At 32.7% G+C, this 13,462-nt stretch overlaps 1 protein-coding gene across 2 annotated transcripts; it reads left to right on the top strand.

The window, feature by feature from the left end:
- The first annotated feature begins 1,424 nt into the window (after window positions 1-1,424).
- Window positions 1,425-11,841, top strand: LOC108327889 (uncharacterized). 2 transcript variants are annotated; one of them, XM_052871518.1, is made up of 3 exons: window positions 1,425-2,418; window positions 9,581-10,679; window positions 10,809-11,841. In XM_052871518.1, exons 1-3 carry the CDS (start codon window positions 2,341-2,343, stop codon window positions 11,291-11,293), a joined length of 1,662 nt encoding a protein of 553 aa, XP_052727478.1. In that variant the 5' UTR covers window positions 1,425-2,340; the 3' UTR covers window positions 11,294-11,841. The 2 variants fall into 2 exon arrangements, with proteins under 2 accessions (XP_052727478.1, XP_052727477.1); XM_052871517.1 differs by lacking the exon at window positions 1,425-2,418 and adding an exon at window positions 3,073-3,791.
- Window positions 11,842-13,462: the final 1,621 nt, after the last annotated feature.

Below are 13,462 nucleotides of genomic sequence, written 5' to 3'. Positions count from 1 at the left end.
AATTACATTAATATTATATCTATATGTTTGTAATAAATATGTTTTGTTTTATCAAAATTTTATAACACTATGTTAAAATTGAAATCTTATAATAATATTAGAAAACAATTTCAAATTAATATATTATTAATAAAATTTTAACATAAATACAATAAATATTTAATATTTAACTTCTAAAATATTATAATTATTTAACTTCAGAACTTATTTTCATGTTAAAAAATTTCTTACATTTTACCCAAAGAAAGTAATTTATCATCACAAAAACATTACATAAATGTTCACAAAAAAACACATTAATTATATATGCACGACTATACAGTGACACAAATTGAGTTTCATCTCTATATAATTATTATAATTTTTTTTCTTGAACAATATAATTAAGGATAACAAAAACACAAAGAAAAATAGAAAAAAAAAAATACTAGATACAAATTGAAAAAAGAATCAAATATATGAAATAAAATTTTGCAAAAATTGAATAAATTATAATTTAATTTAACATAAATATTTTACAATTAACTTATACCCTTATAATTTATTTTTTTAGATTACTTTTTAATATTATAATATTATATTATAGCAATATGGTTTATTTTTCAATATGTAACAAATGATAATGTTGTTTACAAAAAAAAATAATAAGCACCAAAAATATATTTCCATGTTAGAATTATTCACTATAAGGTTAGAGAGTTATAAGTAATATAAGAAAGTAATCAGTACTATTGTACTTTTCATTTTTCTTGCACAGTTCAAAAATACACAATTTAAAACTAATATACACTGTACAATTTATTAAATATTTTTTAACTAATAATTTCTTTTATCTATAATTATAAAATGCAATTATTTTTTAAATAATTTTTTATATAATTTTATTCGGCTAACTATTTTTAATTCAAATAATTATTTATAATAAAAAACAATTTCCATAATAAAATTTATTTATTTTTATAATTATTTTTATAAAAGTTATTTTACACTTTATTAATATTTTCTATTTTAATAACTAAAAAGTATTTTATAATTAAATGAATTTTTATTATAGTAAAAGAAGTAAAAACATATATATGTTTAATATCGAAATTATTGTTCAAACTTATTAAAATGAATTATATGTAATTATTATTTAATTTCATTGTTTTCTTAAAATAATGTAATTATCTTGATTTAAAAAATATTTATTATCTTAATTAATATATTTTCTTAATATTGAATTAATAATAAAGATTAAAAATTACTACAACGTTGTAGAGTAAAAAAAACATATATCTAGAGTATAACTTTTTAAATTATAACTAAAATTTTTATTATAAAAATATGATTATTTGAGTCTTATGACTAGTATTAAAAGAATAAAAAATAAAACAAATAACCAATATCACTAGCCGTGAATAAGGAATAAATATGGAATACAACTAAAGCACAGAAACATAGAATCCAACTCGAGCACAGAAACACAAACAAATACAACCCATAAATCAGAGAACAAGAAGGAAAGAACCCTTTGGTAAACAAGGAGAACCCAGAATCTAACAAGTTTTTCACTTAGACTCTCCTTTATCAATTTCAGTTTTTTTGGCTGTTAACACTTCGAATCGGAGTTTCTTCCTTCTTGATCCATACCCATCATTTCAAAGTGTTTGATTCTCTGTATTTCCTCTCATTCCTCTGATTTTGTTTTCAAATCAATACAAGTTTTTGGGATTTGGATTAGGTTTTATTGGGTGAAGTAGTTTCTCGGGCATGTGGGTATATTTTTTAGGGTTTCATTGGATCGTAACTGAGGCTCTAAACTTCTCGAGTGATTAGGGTTTTCATTGAGACGTGATTGAAAGACAACTGGACTTCACGGGTTGCTTGAAATGGACAGGGACTTTCATCTCCTTGGGAGTTCATATTGCACAGTTCAGCATTTGCATTTGGGGACTCTTTGAGAAACATTTGTATTTTGGAACAGACTATTAAAGATGTTAACAATGTTTTTTTTGAGCATTGTCTATTATTAGTAATTGTGAATGAGTGATCAAGTACAAAGTCATTTGTTCTTCATTTTTGGTGTTTTCTGTTGTCTTTGGTGGTATGGTGGCTCACAAGAGTAGAGTATTGAATTTCAGACCATTTGTTTGGTTTCAAGCAATTGAAGCAAATATTTAGCTGGTTTGGTGGCTTTAAGTGAATGTTTTGTTGAAGGTTCATGGAGGAATTTTAAAACTTGAAATGAATGTGGTGACATGGTGCATGGGCATAGTTGCTGGTTTGTTCCCTTCCTGGAACAGTGTTACTGGATTCTAACAGTCTCACACGTAGAATTTTACATTAGGCTTTTATGCAATGTCGCGCTGTTTTCCATTTCCTCCACCAGGATATATAAAGAAGGCTAGAACAGATGGAGTGGATTTGTTAAAAAAGGTAAATATAATTTAACATTCATTAATTAAATTGCATATGCTTTGCTTGAAGAGGAAAGGTCCATCTCAGATAAAGTGACAGACTTCACCCAATTCATATTGTTGTCATTCTTCTAATTCATATCCTTGACAATTTTATATATTTGTTTATTCTAAGTCGTAAAGCTTTTGTTTGAGGCTAGGAATATTGAGGCTTTGGATTTGTTTTGCTTGATTTGTTGTATAAAACATTGCTGTTATTTGACCCTTTAGGTATTGAAGCAGAAGAAATAGTATTGGTAGAGATTCTTCATATATATTTGTCTTTTGAAGATTCCTCTAATGTACTTTGTAATACTTGCTGATTTTTTGAAACCAACATCTTTGAATATCCTTGATCAATGACCTTGAAAATATTATATTTTCAGACCTTTTATTGTCCTTTTTTTGTTCCGTGTGATTTTAGTTGATCTAATAATCATTCATGAACCCTTTATTGAATGGTGACAGATTATCTGTCATAAGTCTATAACCGAAAATTTTGTTTTGTAATCACATAATATTGGTGAAATTGCGCTACATTTTTTTCCTCAAACATCTAAAAGTGGCCAAATTTACTTTGTGGTGAAGCCAAGAGGTTGCTACAATGATGTGATCAAGATTGGAGTGGTATATTGTTCTTGCATATATTCTTTTAGTTACATCAATTTATGTGACCCTTGAGTTCATGCTTTGTTTGTCTTGATTACATTAAAAAATATTTAAATTTAGGAAAAACTATGATTTTCTTGTGAAATCATCGTACTTGTTATGGATGACAGTAACTTCAGCTTGATTTTTATGTTAGAAAGGAATGGTGGTTAATGTTTTTGTCAATTATCTGCTTTGAATTCTCAATTTGACTGACACTGATCCTGATCAATTTTCTCCCTTATTTTAAATGTTAACATATCATTCTTCTTGTTAGTTGTTGACTTGCAAAATTGTTAGTCTAGTTTTCCTTTTTGATTGGTATGGTGTATGTTTTGACCATATCATGAGATGATTGATTATTCATCTTGTTTATATATTAGCATTCAGGATTGTAGTTATTTTCAGTGAAGAAGCTAGTACTTGCAAGTTTCTTCTTCTGTACTCTTTTTTCATTGCTAGTTTCATGAAGTGTTGCTCTAGAAAAACAGTGGGTGCCCATGATTGTGTATGTGAGCCCCCTTCCCCTTGTATGCCATGCTTTTCTTCTGAGAAAATTGGCATCCCGTGAGTTCTGCAGTGACTCTGGGCCTTGCTATGGGCAATGACTCTGCATCTTTGGTCCATGTTTTAACTTCTGTTCCCTTTCCCTCATGCCTTTGTTTTCCTTGCTGGACTGGACTTCCACCTACCCAATGTTATCTGGTGAGATGATGGCTAGTGGCCTTAATTCTCTTTTTATTTGTTTCTTTCTGAGACCCTTTGTTTCTACTTTTTATTGGATTTAGTTGGTAGTAGCGTCTCTCATAGGTAGTTGAGCTTTCCCATAAGCAGGGATTTGAAAATTGAGGTGAAAGAGGAAAGAGTAAAGAACAACAATTTTTTCAGGATGATGTTTGAGTATGGAAGCTGAAGCTTTGTAGATCAGCTAGATTTATTGCATTGGATGATTAATTTGAGGGAGTAACTTATGCAGGGAACTTACTTTTCTGGATCAAGACTGTTTACCTTGTACTTTTGATTGATAGTTGTTTTAGGTATGATTAATCTTATAAGGTATTGTACGATAGGTATGATTCTATATATTGTTATTTTTTCCTGTATTTCCAGGTTTTCACAGTTGCACCTGACTTTTAGTTTCAACTGTCATAGCTACACTTAAAGTAGCTACAGGGATCAGTATCATTTGCTTCTAAGTCTTCGTTATTGTGTGGTAGTTACAACTGGCATGTCAATCTGTAATACCTACCCTGGGAACAACAGGATCAGTTACTGTTGCTCCTAACGGTTTAAGTTATTTCATGATAGGAACTGACTTGAACTACATAATTTGAATTGGATATTGCAACTTATAGTTTAGGTGGAGTTCCATCTGTACACAAGTTTTCGATTTGGTGTACCTCTAGAAAACTGTTTTAGGTTGTTTTTCTTTTAAAATAATCTTTAAAATAATTTTAGATACTGAATAGGGATTTATATTCCTTGAATGAATATTGACTTTAGATTATTTGTGCTGTAGACAAGTTAAATTTAGAATAATACTTTTCTTTAGTTACTGCAAATTAACTGAGAATTATTTTCATAAATCCTTCCATTTGTTATTGAAACCTCAAATGACCTCCCTGACGTAGACGAAGGTTGTGAAATGATAGACCAACTAGCTTACAGAAGATACAAGACCAGTTCTTGTATTTTCTTTATTAGGAACAATACAGTTCTACCACTATGGGAAGAACCTTAAATTAACAATGGACAATAACCCAGGTCTTCTGAGAGGACCAACTCTCCTAAACTCCCTTTTCCTTCAAAACAACAAAAGACTCCCCTCCAACAACATACCCGTCAACTATATATAATAGTCCTGTTTAGAACCTATTAGAACCACCAGTGGTATAACTATCTTCTATTGTTTATTTCTCCTAGTATATACTTTACCACTAAACCTATCGATACCCCGCCCTTGAAGATTCATCTTGTCCTCAAGGTGAAAGTCTGGAAATTCTGTGTTGATAGCATCTGCAGATTTCCAGCTATTCTCCATCCCAGGAACTTGTTGCCATCTGAGTAAGACTTCCAATTCACTAGCTGCATTTTTGCATGTATCTAGCAACTTTTCTGGAATTGGTTGCCATCTGAGTAAGACTTCTAATTCACTAGCTGCAATTCTGCATTGCTTCTACCTTCTTAGGGTCAGCAGACACCCCTGCACCTGAAATCACATGCCCCAAGTACTCAATGTTACTTTGGCCAAAGCTACACTTCTTTTTGTTGACCTTCAATTGATGATCATTCAGCAATTTTAAAACTTATGACAAATGCTAAAGATACTCATATAGGGAAGGTCTGTATATCAATATGTAATCCAAAACCACCAGCACAAATCTTCTAAGAAAAGGCCTAAGAACCTCATTCATGAGAGATTGGAATGTCGCAAGAGCACTTGTCAGCCCAAAAGGCATGACAAGGAACTCATAGTGCCCTTTGTGAGTTTGAAAAGCCGTTTTCTCAATGTGCCCTTCCTTCTTTCTAATCTAATGGTAACCAAATTTAAGGTCCAGTTTAGAAAATATGGTTGCTCCAGCTAACTCGTCTAATAGCTCCTCAATCATTGGAATTGGAAATTTATATGGGATAGTCAATTTGTTGAGAGCCCTATAATCCATGCAAAACCTCCACCATCCATCCTTCCTCACCAGGATTCGGACAAATAATTCCAGCCTTTAACTGATCAGTTTCTTATTTTCATTCTTTTGTTGGTGGGAGTATTTGTAAGGCCTCAGATTAGGAATTGAAGCCCCTTCTAACATGTGAATGGCATGATCTTGCTACCCTTTTGGAGGTAGCCCTTCTAAACTTAGAAAAACTCCTTGTAAGAATTTAACAATTGATCCACTCAGAGCAGTACTCCAGCTGTCCCGTCCCTCCTATTGTATCTCCGTTAAGTATTTCCACCAAGTAGCCCTTATCACTTTGTTGCTAGTTGGTAATCAACTTCTTGAAGGAAGTGGCAGTGCTAGACAAGGTAGGATCACTGACCACTTTGACTTGATTTCCATTTCCACCAATAGTAAGTCGTGATTTGCTAAAATCTGCCTTCACCTCACCCAAACTCACCAACCACTCTAACCCCAAAACCACATAAGCTCTTCCAATTTCAAAGATGAAGAATTCTTCACGAATCTTCAAGCCTTGAATCTCCAACACCAAATCTGAGCATTTCCCTTGAAATTTCAATTTCCTTCCATCCCCCACCTCTTCCATATACTTAGGAGTGTCTACATATGTCAGCCCACATCTTTCCAACAAATCTTTGGAGAGAAAATTAATGGAAGCCCTGCAGTCTATCATCACAATAACTTGTTCCTCACTAATGCATCCCCAAACCTTCCATGATTTCTTGGTGGTCATACCAGCCAAGGTAAACATAGATAGCTCCATTGTTTTCCCATCTTCCACCTTAATCTCAATATATGTCTGCCTCTTCTTCTGTTACATCTAAAACATAACCCTTTCTTGATTTTGTCCTACATTTCTTCATCAGTCAACCATCTAAAGGTTGATCCTCGATTTCGCTGTGAACCTTGGTTTCTCCCCCACTGAATTGTTTATTCTTCGTACATCTTTTCCTTTTTTCGTAGAAGCCATTTGAGAATTTCCCTCTTGCAAAACTCCTAGTCATCCAATTGAATTTGGATGTTGTCACAACCTTATTCTTTACTGAACCCTTTCCTTTGGATAAAACTTTAATTTTATCTTCAACCATTTGGGCTGTCATCATCAGGTCAGCCAAATTTGAGGGTTTATACAGCTTGACTTCAGCGTTGCTCTCTTCCTTTAACCCATTCAAGAATATCCCAATGACATAATATTGATCCATTCCTTTTAACAATCCTGCATATTGCTCAAGTTATTCATCATAATCTTCTACATTTCCTGTCTACTTTATATGGCTGGAAACGTTGCACCACTACTATCCTGAAAGATTCTCATGTGGGATATAGATTGCAAGATTCCCACCATTGGAACCAGTTTAAAGCTTTTCCATCCAAAGTCGCCATCATTGCTTGCATTCTTTCCACGTCAGATACTTATTGCAAATGGAAATATCTGTCCAATCTATTAGTCCAGCCAAAAGCATCTTCCCCTGCACAGATTGGAATATCTAATTTGCACCACCTTGAACCATCATTTGCTTTCCCATCTTGATCTTTTTCAACTGTCTTTTGGGCGAAAAGTCATTATTATTAGACCTAGCTATTGAATTGCAGACGATATTTTCCACCACTCCCGATAATACACTAATCAAATTCTCCATTCTTTGAAAATGTTCCATTTGCTCATTTTCCACTTTTAGCCTATCCCATCTATCTTGAATCATGCGTTCCAAAATTTCTAATTTGGACTCCATTCTGGTGTTAACCATACGCGGTCACACAGCTACCACAAGGTCAAGAAGGAAGTTCTAAATACCAATTAACCAATTAGTTTACAGAAGATACAAGACCAGTTCTTATATTTGCTTTATTAGGAATAATACAGTTCTACCGAATGCGTTCCAAAATTTCGAATTTGAACTCTATTCTGGTGTTAACCATATGCCATCACACAGTTATCACAGGGTCAAGAAGGAAGCTCTGAATACCAATTGTTAAACCAATTAGTTTACAGAAGATACAAGACCAGTTCTTATATATGCTTTATTAGGAATAATACAGTTCTACCAATATGGTAAGAACCTTACAATCAACAATGTACAATAACCCAGGTCTTCCGAGGGGACCCAACTCTCCTAAACTCTCTTTTCCTTAACAAAAGACCCCTTCCAACAGCATACCCCTCGACTATATATAATAGTCCTGTTTAGAACCTGTTACAACCACCAGAGGTTGTAACTACCTCCTGCAGTTTATTTCTCCTACTATATACTTTACTGCTAAACCTATCGTGAAAGAAAGGTGAGGAAAATCCAGGTAAGATATTGTGCACAGTTTTTCAAGCTGGTATCTCTGTACATCTTGGGGACATTTATGGATTTTGATATAGAATTCTGGTTTAGGTGTCATTATTTGTACAAACATTTTCCTAAACGCTTCAAATATTTAGAGAATTACAAGTTTTTCTTGCTTTACATAGATCAAACCTACTAGGCTTTGTTCCCATTTTGATTAGAGGCCCTTTGTTGTTGCTAAAGAAATCATTCATGGTAATTGGAGTAAGGAAAAGCATGAATTGGTATGCATCTCTACCCACTCAGTTCATGCAATAAAAGGAAGTAGATTTGGATTTTTTTCACACTGAGCCATGCAACCCCTTCCATTTTTGGAGTGAAAAGACTTAGGTTTCACAATTGATTTAGGCTGCGATTCTTGTTAGAATCGTGATTCAAGCTATTCCAAGTGCAATATGAACAATGCAACACCAATTCGGGAGAACAAACAAGTTTTCCAACAATTGGCATCATGGGGGTTGTGCTGTATCATATCATGCGATACGAATTGTATATTGTGTAATACTTACTGCCATGCTCTTGATTAGAATTTCATATGTTCTATGAGGAAATCGATGTCTCAATACTATAGTGCTTCAAAAGGTCTAGGTAGCATAAGACAACTAAAAGGCATTTATAACCAATTATAATAAAACTGTTGGATAAATTCTAATTTAGAAAATAAAGAATCCTAGGCAAATTTATGAGAAGAATTAGGAACATGTTCTCTAATAGTTTGTGTAACACTCTCTTCTATTGGTTGATATTTGCTCAAGAGTAGAAAATGAAAAAGAGATTTATTAAATAAGATGTGGGACCCACAAAGTCCTGTGATTATGCATAGACTTTGTTCTCATTTGTTAGACTTTGAATATAGGTTGCTTCTCGAGACTTAGAGGATGAACAAGCAGTTATCCTTGATAGCATTTAAGTTTTCTGGTGGTTCATCTATGGGATATAACTAGACATGTATATATTTATTTGCCAGAGTTTCTTATCTACCATTATAATAAGACCTGTCAGCTGCACTTATCTGTTTTTTTTATTTTAATACAAGGCATGGATTACAAGACATCCGTTAAAAGTGTCATAACATATCTTGTAATATGTGCCGAAAGCCAAAAGAGAAATAAAATATATATTAGAAGGATCAGCATTTGCATCTAAGAATGAAAGTGCTTCTGATGGGGGTTTAAGGAATCTAATCATTGAAACTTCTTAATAAGGAAGGCATCACAATGATCTCCTAAAATCTTGAACATTTAGTTGATAGACATTGTGTATTTTATGGACATTGATCTTGTTGTTATTGTCATGGTTTCTTCCTAGGATTTATATGCTTGTCAACAGGCAAGAACCGTTTATTTTCTTTTGCATGTTTTGCTTTTGATATATTCTCCTTTCTCTGCTCTTGCATGCAAAGGTTTTGAAAATGTTGTGAAGCCATTGTTGTCATTTCTTTATTTAATTATTGTTTTAATATCTCTTCTCACCATATTACTTGCAGGAGAAGCAGAAAGAGAGAAAACATAAGAAAGATAAGAAGGACAAAGAGAAGAGGGAAAGTAAGGAGAGGAGAGAGAAAGAAGGAAGAGATGGAAAGCATAAGGAAAAGAGGGACAAAAAGGAAAAACGTAGAGAGAAAAAGAAAGATAAGAATAAGGATAAGAACAAAGATAGAGATAAAAGTAAAATCAGTTCTACAGATGACAAAGGTTTTCCAAGACAATCTGAGGGTGTCAATGCTGGTAATATCCATCAAGAGGAAAATAAGCACGATGATAAGAAGGGTATCTTGTTTGAGAACAGACTCACCAAACAGTATTCTGGTAACAATGGGGAGAAGGCAACAGAAAAAAATGCTCTGGCTGCAAACCTGGAATCAAAGTTCCTGCTGGAGTTGGACCGGAGGATTAGGAATGATGACGGAGGAGCTACCAATCAATCGGTTGATAACTTTACTAATGCAAACCATGGAAAAAATGAGGCAACTGATAGGTTGGTGGCCAAAGGAGGTGGGACCAGGCTTGATGGTAGTGAAAAACCCAAGGATAAAGGCCTTGATGTTAAGAAGATTGATGGAAGAGGAGTACAAGCTGAGGTCCGACCTATTGGAAATTCACCAGCTCAGAATTATGCTGGAAACGCTCATCCTAGAGTTGATGGAATACCCAAACTTCTCGGGAAGTATTTTGAAAAGAATTTGGAAGCAACAGTTGAAGGTAAGGAAAAGGTTAAGGAAAAGAAAGATGAAGCTAGAGAAAAGACAGAAGAGGAAAAGATTAAGGAAAAGAAAGATGAAGGAAAGGAAAAGGTTAAGAAAAAAAAAGATGATAAAAGAAGAGATAAAAGGAAAGATAAAGAGAAGGAGAAGAAAGGGCATGGGAAAAACAAAGATAGGGATAAAGAGAAGAAAAATGAGGAGAAAGACAAGGAGTCTAGTGAACTTAAAACAACAGAGCAAAATAAATTAAAAGAAAGCAACAAAATTGGACTTAAAGATTCAAATTGTTTCTCACAGCTTTCTAGAAACAGCCATGATGATCCTGTTGGTGGGGAAAATCTCAAAAAGCGAAAAGACATGGAGTCAAATGGAGTTCCACGTGGTGAGTGTTACTTATGATTAGTCTTATTCGCATTTCTACCCAGTGATCCTGTTGTGTTTAAGATTGTACATAATATTTTTCGGTTGACTCACATGTTATATATACATTTTTTTTTTAAATTTCTTACAGTTAATGACAGTTTGCCCAATAAGTTTCCAAAATTGTCTTCCTCTCAACCATTCACTAAAAATGGAAGGCCATTGGAACCCTGGCAAATTTCCGTACCAAATACTTCGGATAGACCACAAGTGGCCACCGGTGTTAAGGTAGAAAACAAAGAAGGCATGAAAAATGAGATTTTTGAAACTCAGTCATTTTCAGCTTCTTCAAACAAGACTCGCACTGATATTGTGCCAGTTGACTTTGTAACTGAAGCTTCTGCAAAGCCATCCCATCCAGACTCCAAGTACCTAAGCCAGGTATATTCCGTACCTAAGGTGGATCATTGGTCTGATTTTGATGATCAAGAATGGCTATTTGACAGCAATGTTTCACCCGAAAGAAAATCTGTGGTGCAATCTTCAGAGGTTGGGGATACACCACAGGTATGGGCCGAAGCTCTGCGCATAGAGTCAGCAGATGTTTTTGCTCTTCCATATGTCATTCCATACTGATTGATTATTTAATTGTCACAATAATTACATGTGCAACCCTCCAATGACTGTCGGAGCAGGAGGAACTGGGGCATGGGCTGAAGATACCAAATTTCTTCATTCATTCTTTTGTTACTTGCATACAGGCAGCAAGTATTGAGTGACTGATTGATTGCTTTGATCTTAAACTGCTTGGATGGTGACTAGAGCCTGACTGATTTGTCTTGATTTTTGACTGATTGGAGGATGAGAAAATCTGTTGCTAGTTGTTTCATGTTCAGTGCATTGCTGCAAACATAGTTGGAAGCGCAGTTCCTATCTTGTGCATCTCAGTAATTTATTTAGCCGACAGTGAGACTTTGTATAGGTTGTGGAGAGAGAGGGGGGATGGGTACAAGGTTGTGCAACTTGTTATTCTATTTGAGCTGAGCTGCTCTTTCTAATCCAGTATCAGAATATTTAAGTGAAACTAGATGTGATCTTTTCAACTCCACCACAATTTTGATTTGTAACTTAGAACTCTTATTTACGAAAATATGTATGATAGAGAAGGGAAAAATTTTGCTTTAGCTTTGCAACTATTCTAAACAAAGGACATTGCAACTAGTTGTACCATTTTTTTATGTTTTAGTTCTTAGATTTACAGCATTTTCTTTAAAGTGGGGCCGGAGGTTCATAAACAGGGGCAAGTTACAGGGTGACTACATGCATTCAATTATGGAACATGTCGTACATAGATGAGGAGGATCTATTCAGTTGGAGGTATTCACCTTCTTATCCTAATGATTAAACCTCGTCATTGCACGCCAATCTTGATTCAAAAATTCAGCAGCAAAAAGAAGCCATAATCCATGCACGATTAAGTTTGTCATTCTATGTAAAATGCTGGCAATAATTGATTTATCCTTTAAGGTAGTTAAGGGATTATTCCTATTATTTATTCTCTATGTAACATTTTCCACCAATGTCGCCTTACTTGATCTATTTTACCACAATAGTAAAAGAAAAAAATAGGTGAAAAACTAATGGTAGTAAAATCTGTTAAGGCTAACTTAATAAGTTATGTGTTTAGTAAAAGAAGATAGAATTAAATATGCTTATACGATATATTTTTATACAATATATATTTTATTGATGAAATGTATTTTGCAGATTTCTTTAATATTATTTTTTAATTAATTTTAAATTTTAAATTCTTATAACATTTTATTTCTAAATGAACTATTCTAATTATATTTATTTTACTTTTAGTTGTTATATTATTTTTCTTACCATATATTTAATATTAATCTTATACGACATTATCATTACTCTTATATAATATCCTATAATACTTTCATTCGTTTAAAATAAAGTAAATAACATTTTTAATTAGATATAAGATATTTAAAATAAATTAGAAATAGTGTCAAAATCAACTTTAATACTTATAATTCTTCTTTACTATTATTTTAATACAGATCCTTCCTTTCTTCCTTATTTAAGTATATATTAGAGAGTATTTTATAAGTGGTTTTTTTATTTTTTTTAAATTCAAAGTTTCCACATTAGACAAAAACTTGGTTCTTGAAAACCTTATATTCAACCTCATAGACATCTCGACAAAATCAAGTAAATCTTTCCTTAATCGTGAAAATTGGCTCAAACTAATCAAAAGCAACATTGAAATTTAAATAATAATAATAATAATAGTCATTTTTTGTCATTGTAAATATCTAATTTAGTAAATATTTAAAATAAAAAAGTTGATTTTAAATAAGAAAAGGAAAAGTAACGAATTCCAGTACTTTGAATAGATGATGAAAATAAAATAATAAAATCATGTCTGGGATAAAAAAAATTAAAAGAATTAACAAATATTTGAAAGATAAAATAAGAAAAATTTGTAAAAAAAAAAAGACATTTTAATGGTATTTTTTAGTATTACATGCTATTTTACCAAATATTAGTAACACGATCACACATTTTTTTAGTATTGAAGAAAAGGTTAGAAAAGTTAAATCACGTGTCAATATGTGTAAGGGTATGATCTTTATATCCTTGAGTAATTAAGCTACATTTCGCGAAAAAGGAAAAGTAAACTTTCAAAAACTTAAAATAGTGGTTCTCTCTGACCTATATGCTACGTACTAGCCACTGTCTGTAAAATAATATTTATTGGTGTAAAATATACAAATCAACTAATTGAAA

This window comes from Vigna angularis, chromosome 1, assembly GCF_016808095.1.
Source record: "Vigna angularis cultivar LongXiaoDou No.4 chromosome 1, ASM1680809v1, whole genome shotgun sequence".
Lineage (NCBI taxonomy): Eukaryota > Viridiplantae > Streptophyta > Magnoliopsida > Fabales > Fabaceae > Vigna > Vigna angularis.
This window is presented reverse-complemented; position numbering and strand designations above follow the sequence as displayed.

Coding starts and splice junctions, on each gene's coding strand:
- LOC108327889 (XM_052871517.1), top strand. CDS start 3,684: ATGGGCAATGACTCTGCATCTTTGGTCCATGTTTTAACTTCTGTTCCC. Junction 3,792..9,580: donor CACCTACCCAATGTTATCTG/GTGAGATGATGG, acceptor TATTACTTGCAG/GAGAAGCAGAAAGAGAGAAA. Junction 10,680..10,808: donor GTCAAATGGAGTTCCACGTG/GTGAGTGTTACT, acceptor AATTTCTTACAG/TTAATGACAGTTTGCCCAAT.